At 37.8% G+C, this 21,592-nt stretch overlaps 1 protein-coding gene and 1 non-coding gene across 2 annotated transcripts; one reads left to right on the plus strand and one right to left on the minus strand.

The window, feature by feature from the left end:
- Positions 1-12,611: 12,611 nt before the first annotated feature.
- Positions 12,612-13,538, plus strand: cold (coiled). Its single transcript, XM_065236471.1, has 3 exons — positions 12,612-12,834; positions 13,076-13,374; positions 13,445-13,538. The coding sequence occupies exons 1-3, from the start codon at positions 12,777-12,779 to the stop codon at positions 13,532-13,534; spliced, it is 447 nt and encodes a 148-aa protein (XP_065092543.1). The 5' UTR covers positions 12,612-12,776; the 3' UTR covers positions 13,535-13,538.
- A 585-nt stretch (positions 13,539-14,123) lies between these two features.
- TRNAV-CAC (transfer RNA valine (anticodon CAC)) lies at positions 14,124-14,196 on the minus strand. The gene has a single exon. It is a non-coding gene; the product is annotated as a tRNA-Val (tRNA).
- Between the last annotated feature and the right edge of the window lie 7,396 nt (positions 14,197-21,592).

Genomic DNA, 21,592 nt, shown 5'->3' on the forward strand with positions numbered 1-21,592 from the left:
TAAATCAATCAATCAATCAATCAATCAATCAATCAATCAATCAATCAATCAATCAATCAATCAATCAATCAATCAATCAATCAATCAATCAATCAATCAATCAATCAATCAATCAATCAATCAATCAATCAATCAATCAATCAATCAATCAATCAATCAATCAATCAATCAATCAATCAATCAATCAATCAATCAATCAATCAATCAATCAATCAATCAATCAATCAATCAATCAATCAATCAATCAATCAATCAATCAATCAATCAATCAATCAATCAATCAATCAATCAATCAATCAATCAATCAATCAATCAATCAATCAATCAATCAATCAATCAATCAATCAATCAATCAATCAATCAATCAATCAATCAATCAATCAATCAATCAATCAATCAATCAATCAATCAATCAATCAATCAATCAATCAATCAATCAATCAATCAATCAATCAATCAATCAATCAATCAATCAATCAATCAATCAATCAATCAATCAATCAATCAATCAATCAATCAATCAATCAATCAATCAATCAATCAATCAATCAATCAATCAATCAATCAATCAATCAATCAATCAATCAATCAATCAATCAATCAATCAATCAATCAATCAATCAATCAATCAATCAATCAATCAATCAATCAATCAATCAATCAATCAATCAATCAATCAATCAATCAATCAATCAATCAATCAATCAATCAATCAATCAATCAATCAATCAATCAATCAATCAATCAATCAATCAATCAATCAATCAATCAATAAATAAATAAATAAAGCAATAAAGCAATAAAGCAATAAAGCAATAAAGCAATAAAGCAATAAAGCAATAAAGCAATAAAGCAATAAAGCAATAAAGCAATAAAGCAATAAAGCAATAAAGCAATAAAGCAATAAAGCAATAAAGCAATAAAGCAATAAAGCAATAAAGCAATAAAGCAATAAAGCAATAAAGCAATAAAGCAATAAAGCAATAAAGCAATAAAGCAATAAAGCAATAAAGCAATAAAGCAATAAAGCAATAAAGCAATAAAGCAATAAAGCAATAAAGCAATAAAGCAATAAAGCAATAAAGCAATAAAGCAATAAAGCAATAAAGCAATAAAGCAATAAAGCAATAAAGCAATAAAGCAATAAAGCAATAAAGCAATAAAGCAATAAAGCAATAAAGCAATAAAGCAATAAAGCAATAAAGCAATAAAGCAATAAAGCAATAAAGCAATAAAGCAATAAAGCAATAAAGCAATAAAGCAATAAAGCAATAAAGCAATAAAGCAATAAAGCAATAAAGCAATAAAGCAATAAAGCAATAAGCAATAAAGCAATAAAGCAATAAAGCAATAAAGCAATAAAGCAATAAAGCAATAAAGCAATAAAGCAATAAAGCAATAAAGCAATAAAGCAATAAAGCAATAAAGCAATAAAGCAATAAAGCAATAAAGCAATAAAGCAATAAAGCAATAAAGCAATAAAGCAATAAAGCAATAAAGCAATAAAGCAATAAAGCAATAAAGCAATAAAGCAATAAAGCAATAAAGCAATAAAGCAATAAAGCAATAAAGCAATAAAGCAATAAAGCAATAAAGCAATAAAGCAATAAAGCAATAAAGCAATAAAGCAATAAAGCAATAAAGCAATAAAGCAATAAAGCAATAAAGCAATAAAGCAATAAAGCAATAAAGCAATAAAGCAATAAAGCAATAAAGCAATAAAGCAATAAAGCAATAAAGCAATAAAGCAATAAAGCAATAAAGCAATAAAGCAATAAAGCAATAAAGCAATAAAGCAATAAAGCAATAAAGCAATAAAGCAATAAAGCAATAAAGCAATAAAGCAATAAAGCAATAAGCAATAAAGCAATAAAGCAATAAAGCAATAAAGCAATAAAGCAATAAAGCAATAAAGCAATAAAGCAATAAAGCAATAAAGCAATAAAGCAATAAAGCAATAAAGCAATAAAGCAATAAAGCAATAAAGCAATAAAGCAATAAAGCAATAAAGCAATAAAGCAATAAAGCAATAAAGCAATAAAGCAATAAAGCAATAAAGCAATAAAGCAATAAAGCAATAAAGCAATAAAATAATGGTGACACAGAAGCTTCTGCCCTTGACGACATCGCTGACTTGTTTAGGAAACAATTTAGCGGAGTTTTTTGCAATGACCCAACTAGCCCGCAGGATATTGTTGATGCCGTGAGTAATGTGCCTGTACTTCCTCCGCTCGGTGAACTTCCTCCGATATCAAGTGACACGGTGCTTTCCGCTAGCAGACGATTGAAAAATACTACCGGAGTCGGCCCAGACGGTATCCCGTCTATAGTGCTGAATAAATGCATCCACTCTCTTTCAGCACCTCTCGCTACTGTGTTCAACCTCTCATTGGAATCAGGCGTGTTCCCGACTATTTGGAAGGAATCGTACGTGTTTTCTGTACATAAGAAAGGTTGTAAGCAAACAGTTTCAAACTACCGTGGCATAGCCGCTCTATGTGCAACCTCAAAACTCTTCGAGCTGATTGTTCTGGACTTCCTTTCACACGGCTGCTCGCACTACATCTCGGAAGATCAACACGGCTTTATGCCCAAGCGCTCTACTACCACAAACTTAACCACGTTCACTTCATTTCTTGCTCGCTCGATAGAGCGTGGCTGCCAAATTGACGCAATCTACATGGATTTGTCAGCAGCTTTTGACAAGATGAACCACGAAATCGCTCTGGCCAAGTATGATAAATTAGGCGCTGATGCTAGGCTACTCAAATGGCTACGTTCATATCTGATGGGGCGTAACATGCGTGTACGGCTCGGCAACCAGTTTTCAACTTCGTTTCCTGTTACATCCGGTGTACCGCAAGGAAGTCATCTGGGGCCATTTCTGTTTTTGTTGTTTATGAACGACGTCAACTCAGTTCTAAGGTGTCACAAGAAATCCTATGCAGACGACTTCAAGATTTATGCGATCATCGAGAAACTAGACGATGCCGAGTTCTTACAACATCAGTTCGAAACGTTTGCTGATTGGTGCAGAAGAAATCGTATGGTATTAAACACATCCAAGTGCTCAGTGATTTCCTTCACTCGCAAACGTTCACCGCTCATCCATAACTACAGCTTGTCCGGAGTGTCTCTAGCACGAGAATCCTTGGTTAAAGACCTGGGAGTGCTTTTGGACTCGAAGCTAACGTTTAACGCTCATCTGACATACATCATCTCGAAAGCATCTTCCCAGCTAGGCTTCATATTTCGCTTTGCCAAGCACTTCAAAGATGTATACTGCTTAAAGGCCTTGTACTGCAGCTTGGTGCGACCCATACTTGAATACTCCTCCGTTGTTTGGAGTCCATACTACCAAAATGGAATTCAACGCGTTGAGAAGATTCAACGGAAATTCATCCGTTATGCTCTACGACACCTTCCCTGGACTGACCGTCTGGATCTTCCTAGTTACGAGAGTCGTTGCAAACTCATTCATCTGGACCTACTCAGTGTTAGACGTGATGTTGCAAAAGCTTGCTTTGTCAGTGATCTGTTAACGTCTCTCATCGACTGCCCTTCGCTACTTACACAGCTAAACATAAACATTAGGAGACGTCAGCTACGTACACACGCCTTTTTGTTCATCGATACTTCCAGGACAAATTATGGTTTGAATGAGCCAGTTCGTAGCATGTGCCGTGTGTTCAATCATTGTCAACATGTATTTGACTTTAGTTTTTCACGTGCGTCCAATAGGCAGAATTTCTTGAGATTTATGTCACAGTAGCAATAGTGCGATAGTTCTAAGTTTTAATTGTCATTTGGGTATTTTAACCTGTTGACTGTAACAAACTACAAATAAATAAATAAATAAATAAATAAAGCAATAAAGCAATAAAGCAATAAAGCAATAAAGCAATAAAGCAATAAAGCAATAAAGCAATAAAGCAATAAAGCAATAAAGCAATAAAGCAATAAAGCAATAAAGCAATAAAGCAATAAAGCAATAAAGCAATAAAGCAATAAAGCAATAAAGCAATAAAGCAATAAAGCAATAAAGCAATAAAGCAATAAAGCAATAAAGCAATAAAGCAATAAAGCAATAAAGCAATAAAGCAATAAAGCAATAAAGCAATAAAGCAATAAAGCAATAAAGCAATAAAGCAATAAAGCAATAAAGCAATAAAGCAATAAAGCAATAAAGCAATAAAGCAATAAAGCAATAAAGCAATAAAGCAATAAAGCAATAAAGCAATAAAGCAATAAAGCAATAAAGCAATAAAGCAATAAAGCAATAAAGCAATAAAGCAATAAAGCAATAAAGCAATAAAGCAATAAAGCAATAAAGCAATAAAGCAATAAAGCAATAAAGCAATAAAGCAATAAAGCAATAAAGCAATAAAGGAATAAAGTAAGTTGTTGGTGGCGACGATTTTGTCCGCCGAAAACCAACCCATTTTGTCCAAGAGCACTTTACTGATGCAACTCTTTCTCAACAACACAATCACAGTGGTTGCAACTTTTTCTCAACAACACAGTCACAGTGGTATGGTACTTGTACCACTTGAACTATGATACCGAGATTCTGCACACTTTTCCACACTCGGTGCACCAAAAATATTAGCCACTGTACATAATCCTGGGGATGTGATATGAATTCGAAAACGCTCTGACTCGCGGTTGCATCTTGACTAACTTTATTACGTATATCTTAATCTTTGTTATACTTTGGACCGGACGCAGCTCATGCTGTTTGTTTTATATTTATCGATGTCAGCATAAATCGCAATCGCTCGTTTTTAATACTTGGAAACGAGTGCGCTTTATGCTGATCGCTTTGTTTAAGGGCCGCATCCACCACACCATTGAAACGCCAATGAATTCACTTCCGCCTATCGGATGAAGATAAAAAATGATTCGGTCGGAGCGCTTATTTTGTTTTTGGGAATAATGGGTGCAAACCTTCATATCACGCGTTCTCATTGACTTCGTTCCGTAGCTTATTAACTAAAGTATCGTACCAAACGCATAATTGACTTGTTAACTCTGAAATCGTGGATTTATTTGAAGTTTTCTGCTCGATAGGCCCAAAATAGGCGATTAGATCGAAGTAGTTCTCTACCCTATTGTAGAAAATTTTCAAAGTCCCCGTTTGCTACGATGCTGCTATAAGGTAATCGTCTAATGTCACAGGGGGGAGGTGATTCAAATTTTATAGAACGTTAGTGTAAAAAGCCTTATAAAACTCCGGATAATAATATTTTGTACTTGTCAGTTACAAGAAGCGGTTGAAAAGTATGTGTTTTACATATAATGCCTGTCAATTTCGCTTTCAGAGAGCCATAATCAACGATTTTATGATTCGTGAGCGCTTACTCTGAGTGAACGCTCACGAATCATAAAATCGTTGATTATGACTATATTCAAGAGCAAATTTTCATTACGTCGAATGTAACAAAGGTAAACAAAGTCGAGCTATCAGTGTCAATCGATTCTCCTGCTATTACACTATATACTGTCCGAATATAGGATCAATTCCCATTTTTAAATTTATTTACCAGTCAAATTGCTTTTTGACGTAATCACCTTCCGATCAAAATAGTTTTCGATGTTACTTAAGTCACCCAATTTCTATGGAGATGCCGTTTGACTTAAGTAACAGCGCTGAGAAACCCGTGAAAAGTGTACGTTCGTCGTTTCGCTTTCTCATTATTAAAGTGAATAAATCGAACTGTTTGTTGCTAAGATGATTTCGGTGGTCCTAAAATGATGAATGGGCTGCACGTAAGGAGACGTAATTGATAATTCTCCCGAATATCCTGGTAAATACACTTTGACTTAAGTAACAATAGGGGCCACCAAACGACGTATAATAACTTTTGACTCAAAAACCAGTGTTTTTTAGCATGAAAGCTAGCGATTTGCATTTGTATGATTAAAACCCTGCTAAATATGTTAAACATTGCTATCACTATGAGATTATACGAGTTTAATTGAAAATAGGAATAACTTTTCGGTCATTAAAACAAAACTTTATTTTTCTCGGATTGGTGCGAATGTTACTTACGACATAATGAAAATTTGCTCTTGATATGAAAGTGAAATTGACAGGTGTTATGTGTCAAACACATACTTTTCAACCTCTTATTGTGAATTACAATTACAATAGAGATTAGTGATGTTTAACGCACGCACACTAGCGGGTACACCACCGTGTAAATTTGTTTATTATTTTACTCGGACTGTAGGGTCACAGCCCTCGTCATAGTTCTATGGAATCGCACAGCTCTACCAAAGTGGCAACCCTGAAGGAGATGGCAGCACGGGAAGAGGAGAACAAAGATGTACGGAGAGTGACTAGGTTCACATTGTTGAGGAAGCAGAATAAATACGGTGTATCAATTGAATAAATAGTTGTTTTAAATCAAGTCCGAACCCTACAAATTGACGACGGGATCGTGGAATCAAGGTAAAAAAATTAATATTCTGAAGCTTTACTAAAAAACAATAAAATGGAAATAAATGTAGACTGTCGCGTGACTCTATTGGTATTAGTGCAATAGTTGAGAGGGAAAAAAATATGCTTATTATTGATATTCATTCTTCTCGATGCAGTGCGATACTCAAACGTACGACTGGTGTTAACAATTAAACAATCCAGTGGAAGTTATGCAAAATGTAAACTCGGAAGTTTATGTTGATTTCAAGCACGAGTGCCGAAAGATGGATTAGTAATGATTGTAATCAAGAGGGAAACGATGAACATGATATTAACGTATGTACCTGTTGATAGAACTGGAAGGGATCAAGTGTATTTGTTCCCGGGTTCAATTGTATCTCGGTCGTACCTGCCTTACGGGCAGGAGGTGAATAATTCACGGGTGCATGAACAAGTTTCCAAGTGTGTACCTGTTTCACAAACAGGAGAAGAACAGGATCAATGTTCTTGGAGTCGTCTATTAATGAGTGATATAATGTATGTACCTGTGGTTTAATAGGAGGTGAACTTGTATGCGTTCACGGGGCAGACCGTGTTAAACTGATATTAGCTTAAATATGTGCATGAAGTAGCATAACATTGCTGATTGTATTAGACCAATGTATGTAAATACCGATTAATGGTTTGAAATTATTTACTGAGAGTACAATCGGAGGGAAAATATGCAATAGATGTTTTCTTTCATCACCAAAATTCAGCAAGTCTTGCTTATGGAGACCAAATCAGTTCCGCAGAGATGATGAACAGATTTCAAGGGTATGCAATTCATTCTGCATTTTATGTATGAGTGCTACATTCTATTCATAAAACAGGCATGTTGCAAAGGGAATGATCGATATTGTTGATTAAGAGACCAAGGATTTACGTCCAACCTACGTATTTTGAATAAGCTCATGATTAAGTGGGGAGTGCATTGTGAAATATCGTATTTTGGAATGTTATTTGTTTTCAATGAGTATAATAGCATATGAGATTAGCATAATATTCACCGAAGATTGCGTTTATTATTAATTACAGATGGAAGACTCTCGGCCTCTTCCACCTTTTCGCTGTGAGGAGATTGAAAAGCAAAGGTTGTACAAGGACTGGAGGTCTTGGAAGGGCGCATTAGAGTGCTACTTTGATGCTAATGGTATTGTTGATCAAAAACAGAAAAGGGCGGAACTGCTACATCTGGGTGGCCCGCAGCTGCAACGTGTATTCCACAATCTGCCGGATACAGAAAACTTTCCTTTGGTATCACTTGAGAAGCAATGGTACGATGTTGCAATTAATGCTCTAGATACATTCTTCCAGCCGTATCGACAGGACTGTTTGGAGAGATACAAGTTAAGACAAGTTAAGCAAAAGGAAGGAGAATGATTCGCTGATTTTGTTCTTCGGTTGCGACAGCAGATATCCGATTGTGGCTTTGACAAGTATCCGGAAGAAGTGAAGGTCGTGTTGGTGGAAATATTCCTAACCGACGCTGTTATTGAAGGCTGTCAATCACAAGAACTGCGGCGTAGAATACTGCAACAGGATCGGCCCTTTGCAGAAGTCGAATCATTGGGCGTCACTTTGGAAGGCATAGAGAATCAGATGAAAAGTTTCGGTGGAAGAAGTGAACAAGCGGAAATTAAACAGCAGGTACACAGAGTAAGCGATGAACCTGCCTTGTATACCAAGAAGAATTATCAACATTCTACTGGATTCAAGCGTAAATTTGAAGGAAAGGATGGATACAGTTGTTTTAACTGTGGACGCAAGGACCATATTTCATCATCTGAAACATGTCCAGCAAAAGGGAAGGTGTGTCATGCCTGTAAGCGAGTTGGACATTTTGAGTCATGTTGTCGCTCCAGAAAGTCAAACAGGAAAATTCATACTGCAACAAAAAAAAAGTACGAACCGTAACGGAATCCGAAAATAACCGGAAAGTCGTTCCAGTTGAACCAACAACGAAAACTTATTATAAGTTTGATTCTGGAAATGAAACCAATGTTGTTTCAAGTGGGGTTGGCGGTATCCAACTGGATTTACTTGTGGACTCCGGATCTGATGTGAATTTGATTCCTGATAACGCGTGGGAACATCTCAAGCAAGCGAATGTAACTGTTTATCAATGCGTCAAAGGAAGTGAAAAGGTTCTTAAAGGATATGCTAATGACAAACCTTTACTAATCATTGGTACTTTTGTGACGGATGTCAATGTTGGCAAGAAGGCTGTACGGGCTGAGTTTTTTGTAATCAAAGGAGGACAACGAAGCATCTTGGGAGATAAAACATCGAAGGAGTTGGGAATTTTGCAAGTGGGGCTGCATATCAATCGAGTTGTATCTAAGGTCGAATCGTTTCCCAAGATCAAGGATGTACAGGTGCAGATCCACACAGACCCAGAAATTAAACCTGTTTTCCAACCAATCAGGCGCATCCCAATACCCTTGGAGGTAGCGGTTGACAAAAAATTGGATCAACTCTTAGCGAAAGACATAATTGAGGTGAAACATGGTCCTGCCTCTTGGGTCTCACCCCTAGTAGTTGTTGGCAAAACCAATGGAGAACCAAGGATTTGCCTTGACTACTGCGAGTTAACAAAGCTGTCCTTCGAGAACGTCACCCTATGCCTGTTGTAGATGAGTACCTGGCCAGGTTGGGCAAAGGTAAACTTTGGAGCAAATTGGATATCAAAGATGCATTTCTACAGGTGAGCTGTTAAATTATTGTCAAGAAATATTTTCCAGCATCTGTTTTACATTTGTGTTTCATCAGGTTGAATTAGCTCCGGAATCAAGGGATATAACTACGTTCATTACGAGCAAAGGACTCTTCCGTTTTAAAAGGCTTCCTTTTGGTTTAGTTATAGCCCCTGAACTGTTCCAAAAAGTCATGGACCAAATATTAGCTGGGTGCACAGGTACGTACCTTGATGATGTAATAGTTGAAGGAAGGGACAAACAAGAACATGATGAGCGTTTAGAAGAGGTTTTAAGGCGTATGAAGGATAGGTCAGTGGAATTAAACTGGGAGAAGTGTGTGTTCTGTGCAGAGAAAGTTGAATTCCTGGGACACACGATTCCTGCTGATGGTATATTTCCTTCAATTACGAAAATTGATGCCATTTTATCGTTTCGTCAACCGGAAAGTGAGCCAGAGGTTCGAAGTTTCTTGGGTTTAGCGAACTATCTAAACAAATTTATACCGAATCTGGCCACTCTCGACGAGCCGATGCGAAAACATACAAGAAAGGGTTCTTACTTTCTTTGGACAAATGAGCACCAAAAATCTTTCCAACGTGTTAAAGCTGCAATGGCAAACGCGCAGAAGTTAGGGTTCTTTAATAAAGAAGACCGTACCGCAGTAATGGCTGACGCAAGTCCAACAGGGCTAGGAGCATTGCTACTACAAACAGATGCATCAGGGTGCAGTAGAATTGTTAACTGTGCATCCAAATCACTAACAGACACGGAAAAGAAATACTGCCAAACCGAAAAGGAGGCTTTAGCACAGATTGTAAGGCAATAGAGTACCTATTTACCGTGCGTTCCAGACCTTGCGCCAGAATTGAGCGGTGGGTTTTGAGAATTCAAGCATTCGATTACAAAGTAATCTACATACCTGGTGAGAAGAACATAGCGGATGTTTTGTCTCGGCTTGGAACACTTAAACCGGTCCCATTTGATTCTTCTGAGGAGCTTACTATCAAACAAGTGGCACAAGATGCTGCAACAACAGCTGCATTGGATTGCAAAGAGATTGTCAGTGCATCACGAGATGATACAGAAATACGTCATGTTTTGGAATGCTTGGATCAGAACAATTTCGAAGAGTTGCCGCTATCTTTTCGCATAGTAGCCAACGAACTTTGCCGTTGCGATGACGTTCTCTTAAGAACTGATAGGGTAGTAATACCAGCGGTTTTACGGGATCGGGTATTGCGTGTTGCTCACGAGGGACATATCGGAATGCGCATGATGAAATCCCATCTGCGAAGTGCTGTATGGTGGCCTAAAATGGATGCTGCGGTGGAAGAATTTGTTAAAAAATGTCGTTCGTGTATTCTGGTTGCTGCTCCTGAACCACCTATGCCAATGGTCCGTAAGGAAATGCCTTTTGGGCCCTGGGAAGAACTAGCTGTGGATTTCTTGGGTCCACTACCAGATGGCCATACGCTGTTTGTCGTTGTTGTATTACAGTCGTTTCATCGAGGTATGTGAAATGACGCAGACCACTGCAAAGGAAACAATTCTACAACTTTCGAGGATTTTCAGCCGATATGGTGTACCACTAACTTTGCGCGCTGACAATGGTCCACAGCTGAATACGACCTGCGAGGAGTTTAAAGGCTTCTGTCAGGACATGGGCATCCGGTTGATAAACACAATACCCTACTGGCCACAACAAAACGGAGAGGTTGAGCGACAAAACCGCTCCATATTAAAAAGATTGAAGATTGCTCAGGAATTGGGTCAAGATTGGAGAAAGGTCCTGGATCAGTACATATTGTCGTACCACTCAACTCCCCATCCGACCACTGGCCGGTCTCCTTTTGACTTAATGTTTGGAAGGAGGATTCGCAACAAACTTCCTCAAATACCTCGCGAAGTTCATTATGATGAAGGAGCTAGTGATTTTGACCGAACACAAAAGGAAAAGGGGAGGGTTTATGCAGACCACAAGCGAAGGGCTCACCAAAGTGACATCGAGGTGGGAGATCAGGTATTAGTAAAAATATTTAGAAAGGAAAATAAGCTAAGCACTGATTTTATTCCGGAAAAAAAACATATTGTTATACGACGATGCGGGGCAGATGTGACATTGCGATGTTTGAAAACTGGTAAAGAATGCCGCCGGAATATAGCGCACCTCAAGAAGTTTTTAGATATCACACCAGCAAGCTCAAGAGGCAGCTTAAGTGTTCCAAGGTCAGGACCTATTGAGAACACATTACATCCGGTTCCTGAAGACGAACGGCAATTGAACGTTAAAGGACCTACAGAAGATAATGGATCAAGCGACCATAGGCAACATGTGAAGCGTAATAGGAAGGAGCCCAGTAAGTTCAAGGATTATCTTCCGCACTAAAATTAAAGTGAAAGGGGGATTGTAGGGTCACAGCCCTCGTCGTAGTTCTATGGAATCGCACAGCTCTACCAAAGTGGCAACCCTGAAGGAGATGGCAGCACGGGAAAAGGAGAACAAAGATGGACGGAGAGTGAGTAGGTTCATATTGTTGAGGAAGCAGAATAAATACGGTGTATCAATTGAATTAATAGTTGTTTTAAATCAAGTCCGAACCCTACACTGACTAACCTAAACAATTTATGAAATTAGATCTGCCAAAATGAGTTTGACAGCGATTTGTTATGTATTTCCTCTGATTTTCACTAACATGCTCTCACATAGCGCACCAATACAAACGGACGTAAAAATCTCCATAAACATATTATACTAGCATGTATTCTCGTCAGTGGTGCAGTCAGGATTTCGATCTAGGGATTTTTCTTAAATTAACTGCCAAGAAAATCATTTTTTTTAAATGAAATACCACTGGAAATCAACTTCTAAAAAATTCACCAAAAATTCCGTTTCTCAGCTCTAGGGAAGCTACCACGATTTCTTGCGATGCAGCTAAAAATGACATGCTAAATATAAAAAAAAATATTAAAGAAAGCCCACCGACCAGCAAACCATTTCTGGGAACTTACTCTGCTTAGAATTATCAATAATTTTGAGAGATTTCCAGCCGAAGAAATCCGAGAGAAATTGCTGAAAGTTGGGGGAATTCAAACACATTTTTTTAGGTAAACAAAAGTACTTAAAATTGTTGTGGAGGTTGTAAATTGATGTAAATGGAATTGTAAATGGAGGTTGTTGTCCGTAAGAAGAAAAAAACGCACGAAACACCATGCACCCCATGCACTCGCTTGGTATTCATATTTCATTCATATCGGGTTCATCGCTTGAAAGCATTCGAAGACTTCGATTGAACGCCTAAATGCTTGCTCCCAGAATTACACGTTCGCACTTCATATCGTGCTGCATGGGACATAGCTAAAAACATGACGTCACCTCCAATACACTGAAAGCTACCTGTCTGACTGCTGCTGTCAAATTGTACTGGCTTCTCGCGTAAAGGAGGGCGTGCCTTTGAAAACTGTCATTAGCAATCGTACTGCTGTTTATTGCTTGTTGATTCATAGATTTTTGTGTTATTTTAGTAGCAAAATAAATTCCAACACGGTTGCATTTTTGTGTTCAATCTCTCATTATTACGTTGTTAGTGTAGTTACGAGTCCAAAAGGCACAAATAATGGATTCGTCAAAAATAGTGGCGACTTTGGTTCTGGCGTTTGCTTTATTCAATACATGTAAGTAATTTGTAATTTGTTGTTTTATTTGTCACGATAGCCTGTGAGTATAAACTGTGTATCATGGCAAGGAAAGTAGCCTTCCTGCTTCGATAAATTCTTCCGCCTTGCTGCGGGTTGAGAACAGAACAGAAAAAACCTGCTTTTTGGTCGGTAGCTACCTACCCACAGGAGGAATGTTGCTTGCTACTACCCTTATTAAAAGCAAGCAGTTTCAATGTGAAATTATCATTAATTCAAGGTTCCGCCATGGAGTGCTACGTGTGCTCGAACCAGACGGGTAACAGGGAAAAGTGCCTCAATACCATCAAGACGTGCAACCAGGGCGAGGAGGCTTGTCTGACGGAGATCCGGTGGGGCAGTACGCCGTACTTTTCCCTCGGGGCGCTGAACCAGTTCTACGTCTCGAAGCGATGTGCCTCCAAGGATGTTTGTGAAAAGACCCGCCGGAAGTATATGCCCTACTGTTCGCACATATGGTACAACGACTGGACCTGCTCGGAGTGTTGCCTGGGGGAACGGTGCAACTACTATGTGATTGTGAGTGTTGTAAACATAATTTCGACTAGCGTGAATTGCGTACTCATGATTACAATCGTTTCGATTTTAGAGCGGAGCTCCACCACAAACCATGTCGCTGGCAGCATTCCTAGGAACGATGCTAAGTCTTTTGGTGGCCAGATATTTGTACAATATCTAATCGATGGCGTCGTTGCCATTTTTTTGGTAGTCCAAATACCTCACCGGTGCCGGTTGAGAGCAGCCAAATCAAAACAATCCAATCGTAGCCGACGAGTTAGGGATATGTTCACGTAAGTGCCTCAACGTAGATAGATTTATTTAGATTTGAGCACATGAATCTCGAGATAACATTCGAAAAAACTAAATGAAATCCGTCCATAATCATTCGATTGTAGCGAATCGTCCACTATTTTAGCATGAGATACAACCATTAATCGTGGAATCCATATTTTTTTTTAAATTAAGAACATTCCATATCGTAGTTTATACTAGTTTAAGTTAAGAAGTGACAAAAACACGTTCTCGTTGTACTATGTATAAATCAAAGCATAGGAATAAAAGAATAACATTCGAAGTGGGTTTATTTAGTCTAATGAGAACTATTCCTGCCCAACGTACAGAGAGAGGCTTCCAGTGCACGATTCAGCTTGGACCCATGCAGCAAAAGTTATTCTTAGAAATCGTTTTCATCGCATCGAATGTGTTTGTAAGTAGTAATGTAAACAAATTCCACAGGTTGTTGTGTTGTTAGCGCAAAAAAGATCATCTGTTTCCGCACGGGTTCGAACCGGGGACCTTCTGCGTGTGAAGCAGACGTGATAACCACTACACTACGGAAACCGATGGATATTGGGTTGGCAAATGGCGTACAGGTTTCGAGGTGTTTGACACATGCTGATAATCGACGTCTTTTATTGTTAATATAATCAGATTATTAGTCGAATTTTATGATTTTATCAAATTACGTGCTCTGCGCAGTGCAGCTCGAAAACAATCGATCCGATGACTGTGTCGCTTTGAAAGTGTTTTTTCCTACATTGTAAGTAGTAAGTAGCTTCCGGTGTATGTAAGTGACTGACTGGTGAGAAACGCAAACGCGTTCAATCCAGCTGATCTTACCTGTTTGGTGGCGTGGAAACTCTCTATACTTATCTCGCATTGCTTTTACATATCCGTTATGAGAATTTTGTCTAGGTATAATAACCGCACAATAGCCCCAGCAATTACTTTAGGGAATTAATACTATTCACTGCAGCTAATTGATTCACATTTCCCTCCGGAGGCGAACCAGCCTGATTCTTATTTACCTAATCAATTACCAAGCGTCGGTTAGAATGTTAATGAGCATTATTTAGAGCGAGATTTAGCGCGTATTTAACTTTAAAATGTTTTTAATTGCTGGCTCTGTAGATCGATTGCATTATAGAAAAATAAATAGATCAGCTGCCTCTTCTATCAGTAAAATGTCACTTTTTGTTCTGTGAATGCCATATTGAATTTAAATCTTTTTTAGGTATCTAAACCGAATTATTAGAATTCTACGTACAACTCAGAACTGAAGGAATTCTAGAGACATATGAAACCAGCTATCAAAATCTCACCAGCTATCCTATTATTTTTCAATTACGAGCTACATCTAGATAAAAATCTCACAGCTTAGCGCCAATGCTTATGTGAGAAGTGATTCAAGATGATCGAACGATAAAGAACGAACATTCTCGCTGACAAGTGGTTGAGTTGCAGAAAATTGTCAGTTGTTTCTTCCTCGAACATCTAGTTACAGCTTTAATATGACATGAAAAACAAATTTTTCGGCCAAAGGCCCGGATAGCACCATAGGTGTCACATCAATCGACATGACGCGATCGGAATACGTCTCTCTGTGTGTATATGTATGTGTGAAAAATTGCAAAAGATACAGGCTGTGTTTGCCATTTGGTGAATTTTCACTTAAATTGGACACTTCACTTGGCGGCTTTGTGCGGGGATGCGGATAAATGGAGTGTTGAAGAGTCGTAGCAAGCATTGGAAATGCAACATCTTTCCTTTGCTATGTATTTTCCTTAGCAATCACTATATTGTATTCACCTGAAATAAAGAACAAGGAGTCCACGTAGCATATGAGATTTGGCTAAATTGGTTCCAACATGGAATATCTCGTGATCCTGAACTGTCTTCGGAAATTGTTGTTCACCTTATGCTTGGTGGACAGCAGTTCAGAATTTTCTCCCTACGCGGCGCTAGTGTGCATGTGTATTTTCTGCTTGATATATCTTGATGTTATGAGATCCTGGCCATCTACAATTTTTCTGTCTTGAGAAAAGTTGTGCTGGTGATCAAGACCTTAATACGGGCTAACCTGGGCAGTTTAGTTGGGAATTCATTCACTATCCGGCGCTGGTGCTCAAGTGGGTACAAGTATGTATGTTTTGTGTCAGTCCGTCTGCGGATGTCACGAAAGGAGCTCGACAAACTGTTAGTCGCTATTGAAGGTCGACTTGACTGACTCGTAATCAGGGATGGAAAATCATTTACATTCAATTCGTGCATTCATTTACATTCATTTGCCTCTATCTTTTTTCATCAACAGAATACCGTTAAATAATGTATGAAGCTTTTGTAGCTTTTGATATTAACTACAACTTTTGTTAGTAACTTAAATCTGAATCTCTTATGCATGATGAAATAGAGCTGACAGAACATGTCGCTCTGATTCATCATGCATAAGAGATACAGATTTGAGTTGTTTGCAAAAGGTGTAGCTAATATCAAAACCTACAAAAGATTCAAACACTATTGTACGGAATTCTGTTGATGAAAAAAGTTAGAGGCAAATGAATGTAAATGAATGCACGAAATGAATGTAAATGATTTGCTATCCCTGCTCGTAATATCGAAATTTTCAATTTTGACCAGGTTTCGACCACTTATAATTTTGTCAATAGCGGATGGATTTTAATTCTGAACAAGTCAATCGAAATGTTTCCACGAATTTGCTAAAATTAAAATTTTATCAATTTTCAATAGGTCACTATTGGAACTTACACAAATGTCCAATCAAAATTATCACCGATTGCCTGCAAAAAGCGCTTTCTCTAACACAGATATCAAAATTGAATCCCATCCGGTCTCGCCGAACGGTGTTTATTCAATCACCGCGTGTGGTTGTGGTATCCGGTCGCCATCAGCAGCAGCAGCAGTGCTTTTGGCGCGTGGCGTTGTACTTTTTACTTCAGTTCACAACAAAAGGCTCACCGCAAGCAGCTAGCTATCAAGGCTGCCCACAAGAGCCCTCGATTCACCGAAGAAGGAGGAAGAAACCGCACCGCTACTGATCGGATTCAGTTGCTCGACGTGAGCCGCTGTGGGCCAAGCGCGTCACCCTCGTTCCAAACAACATACAGTTCGTCAGACTCATCCGTGTTGAACACCCTAATAGCTCAGCATTACTTAACTATCACGACAAGACTGTTCTCATAAGGACCACCATAAATTATTGTTGCTTAAGAGTTAATTTTAATTGAACGTTTATATGATTGATCACGAATATCTCGCGATTGGAAATTTTAGCAAGAAATCCTTCAACCTGTGCGTTTTGTGCACGAAAATGCGTAGTTTGGCATCAGAAAACGAGGCATTTCCGTAATGGAAAAAAAGTGGTTTCCCTAACATAGTCGCTGAATATTGATACCGAGCACGTAATCCTACGTCAACTCTACGGTCGTGTTTTGAATTCAACCTCTCACTTTTCTTCGTCCTTCTCTACTTGTAACTCTACCTTACGCATAACGCATTAGATACATACATTACATTCACGCATCAATCTTAGGTTTTTGAAGCTTAAGTTTTTGAGAATTAAATGCATGCCGATAGGTATTGTAATGAATTGGTGTGAAATTATCCACTTAACACTGATTCTGGTATAGTTCATACATACGCTGGATGTTTAAATCAGACGATAAGTAGAGCCTTGATGATTTATCGCAATCGTAGTGGCTTTCTTCAGCCGGAAATGACTTGATGTGCTTAAGGTGATTCCTTGTAGAGGCCACAAATGGCCGCCACGTAAGCTATAATTGCACTTCCACCTTGAATTTTCAATTACACAAATCTCGGAAATTAGAGTTCCATTTCACCTGAAACTGCAACTGCATGTATGTTACAGTGCAGCAAACGTAGAGTAATAGTTTTATTGTAGTACGTGTCGTGGAAGCAAACATTTGTTCACCTAAAATTTCGAAGTGGTAGTGAGAATAAGGATCTCACAGCGAACCACCTTAAGGTTCAATTTACTTTGATGCATTTTTTAAAAATTCAAAAGCAGTTTTTTTCGACGCATTCTTTTGGATTGCAAAAACCGCGCGTCACTTTGTGTAAAATATCAAAAGGATTCGAATAGTGCGAGCTTTTGGCAATCTGCAATAATAATTTGGAAAAAAACTGCTTTTCCAAAAAGCATCAAAGTAAATTGAACCTTAATGATGTAGTCTGCGCGCTCCGGACTAATTTGTTTTCGAGAACAATAAACGATTTTTTTGTTTACCCTAGGACGAACCGCATTGATGACGGCTATGTGACTGGACAAAAACTGTTTCTGTCCGGATTGAGTCAACGTCAGCAGCTTTAATAGCAGATTCTGTAGGACAGGTTCAGGAAATTTGCCATAACACCGCATTTTGCATCCAACCGGCTTGGACAACAATCCGTCAATCCTTTTATAAGAAAAACCTTTTTCTTCAAGAATTCGGTTCCTCTTTCGCATCTTTGATTTTTTCCTGAGGCTCCCTATAAGCTTCGTCTTCTCCAGCAGAAGAAGCACCGCATTCATGGTCCGACAGAACATTATTTTTAAATTTCTCAAAATATTCTTAGACGGATAAGTCATTTAACTGACTAGCGTCGCCATCTAGCATCCATCTGGCGTCATCCGTGTAGTCATTGTCAGATTCTGGTTCAGAAGCTCAACGTTATTTTCAATCAGATTAGGTTGACCAAGTTGATCCATATCAACGTCAACACCAATCTTCCTCACTTTACAATATCGATCGTAATCATGTGGTACCATATGCCGCTTAGTGAAGTTCAACGGTTTGTACAACCGCAATTTGCGGTCGCTGATTGTGGGGCTACTAGAAATGTCTGGATGAGTGAGATTCGCCCAAAATCCCTGGATGCTTCCCGGTAAGATTTCCCCGCACGTATCATTGCTACAGCCTTCTCCAAATCCTCCGGCGTGTATTTAGCTTCCATGATCTGCTGAAAAATATTGGATAAAGTAGAATCGTTATTGTGAATGCACAAGTACGGATTTAGAATCAGCTGTTAAATATGGATCAAAATCCGTACAGTACTAATTTTGATCTTAGAATTGAGATATAAAACGATAAACACTTACCTTTCCTATCGACCTTCCGGAAACTACTTGCAAAAATCACTTAAATAAGCTTAACAATTGGAAGTAAATTCGAGAGATATTCTTAGAAAATCGTTAAAAACGCAACCGATTGACAGAAAAGCTCGACACGTGATAAGGTTTTTATTTTTCTTATTTTAATTGCATGGCCTATTGCTTAATTGCTGACGTAAACAGCAAGCTAATGCGTGAATTAACATGAATATGTATTCATGTGTAATATTTACATTGTTATGATGCATATAAATAAACAAATTGATTTCGGTGCAGTACGGATTTCGGTGCTGTACGGATTTCGGTCCCGCACGGTAATTGTTTCTTCCTTTTGAGCAGCTTGAATTCAATCTGAGCATCAAACTCAAATCGATTTTTTCACTAAATAAATAAAGCTTCGGATGGACTTGGAATCTTTCGAATGGAGCTCTGATGTTAAGATGTTCTGATTTCTCCATGAAGGGATATTAGTGTCTGTGATATTAGCATAGAGGTAACTATGGATTATTAGTTTCCCTTTCTATTTGTTTAACAAACCATGTCACATGGTGACAGATACGAAGGTTAAATAAATATATGTTTTCTTAAATCGGTAAACAAGCCATTTAAGAAAAAAAAACACCAAGTGGTTGATTATAGTTTGTGAGTCGAAGAGTCATCTTTATATTTTTATAAATGAAAAGCGTAATTACAGAAATAAAGAATATTTCTGTAAAAGTTCTGTGTTATGTCCATTTTCCATATAAAGGTTTTCGTAATCTCAGACATAAAAAAAAACACAAATTCAAGGGAATTGTGATAGTTAACTTCATAAAGGAAATTTTCAGTCGGAAACAGTATATAAAGTCTAGATTGCAGGACTTTTAAAATAGATTAGTTTAGAATCATGAAAAATGACTAAAGTTTGCTTCCTAAAGAGTTTTTAGAAAGCAAACTTTAGTTTTTTTCATGATTCTAAACATTGAACAAACAACTTCTGAACTATGAATTCTCGAGTAACATTTGAAATTGGCCTATGTCCAAAACGTAAACAAAACGGGTTTTGATACCATTCTTTAGCACCGCTTGATAGCTGCTAATCTTGTAGGAAAGTTCTACATAATCCAGAAAAATCATTAAATATAACTCGATTTTCGCAACGGCCGATCAACGAAATTTTTCGATTCATTAATAGGTCCGTACGCAGAAGGAAAATTTTCCAATCAAAGCTAGGCCCTACTGCTTGAGACAGGGCCAATCATTTGTTTTGAATTTATTGCAAAAAGACTTAGCAAAGGGCGTACCATTTCTGATGACAAACACAACGGCTTAACAAAAAGGGCTTATCCATTGAAAGATTCACAAAAAGGCTTATTACTTTATTTAATTAAATTTTTATCGATTTTTATATATTTTTGAAAGCTTTTAGCATATTTGGAACTAAGATACAGTTATTATTGTTATTGTGAACAATATAAATGCCTAAAATACTTAAATTTTCTTAAATATTAACCATCCAGGCGGAACAATTTAAAATTCATTTTCTGGTCTGGCACACTAAGATTTTGTTTTCGTGTTCGGTAAATTTTACCGAAATTAGAACAGCTGAACGTTCTGTAAAACTTTGACCTTCATTTTAAAGGCTATTGAATTTGAAAATAATTTCAAAACATGTTCAACCTTGTTTTAATGATCAAATCTTGTCATTTTAGTGGAGATTTAGTTTCAAAGTAGCTGAAAGGTAATTGAATTGAATTGCATAAATTTTACCGAACAGTTCAGCTGTTCAAATTTCGGTAAAAAGTACCTAAGTGTGTACGTTTTGGACATAGTCCCATTTCAAATGTTACTCTAATCTTATCTGACACCAACACAGCCAGTTCTTGAAAGCATCCTGGAAAATGATGGATATACCTCCATCATTTTTCTTGTCTACTTGATTTTGATTCCGATTTTAGTAATTATATGGCTGGTTGGTCGTTGGAAACATCAAAGCTAGAAGGTTTAGTGACGCTCCATTTTTTTTTGAGCACATGAACACTAACTCTTGTCCTAGCTTTTTATGGCTTATGGCTATAGCGCCATTACTCGTTTTCTGAAAAGAGAAGAGGGAAAGGAAAAGGAGAAGGACAAAGGGAAAAGGATTACGTAAACTCTATGAACATAAACAATATTTTTGAATTGAAATATACAATAAAGAAATGCATAACGGCGGTGGTCACTACCCGTGTCTTGTCACTATTATCAAGTCATGAAAAGTAACAAGAACTAGAAAATCCTGATTCTCCAGTTTGAAGTTGTCACGACTAGGGTTCGGTGGTAGATCTTATACCAGTAACGCACCACAAAAAGGTGATCTCCCAACGTTACTGGTTTGAAAAGATAAAAATTTACAAAATGGAACGAACTCACGAAGTTTAGCCAATTGAACCTGAAGGCTGTCTGACATGTGTTGGTGTAGAAGCCCAAATTGTAGACGAAGCTTGACGAAGATCAACATGAACTAGTCCGGTTTATGGTAGTTGCGCGGTATGTCTTCCCTCGATTTGACATAAAAAATGATCGGATGTATGTAGTCGACTTTTGATCCACACTTACAAATAACTAATTTTACACGTGACGGAATCCATCTTTAACATAAAAGATGAGACGTCAACAAATATGTCATGTAATACGTGCCCTGATACTGAAAACTTCGATGCTCGACGTTTGATTGAGCTATATTTCGCGTCTGTTATTATTCAAATTTATGTCAAAATTGACGCTCGTATATGTCGCTCGCAGAGTACCTAAATTTACATTAATTTTCTAAGTGTATGTGCGTTGCCAAGCCTTTTCGAGGCCAATTGT

This window comes from Ochlerotatus camptorhynchus, unplaced genomic scaffold, assembly GCF_037179485.1.
Source record: "Ochlerotatus camptorhynchus isolate MF236.1 unplaced genomic scaffold, CSIRO-AGI_Acam_v1.1 ptg000550l, whole genome shotgun sequence".
In the NCBI taxonomy this organism is placed as follows: Eukaryota; Metazoa; Arthropoda; class Insecta; order Diptera; family Culicidae; genus Ochlerotatus; species Ochlerotatus camptorhynchus.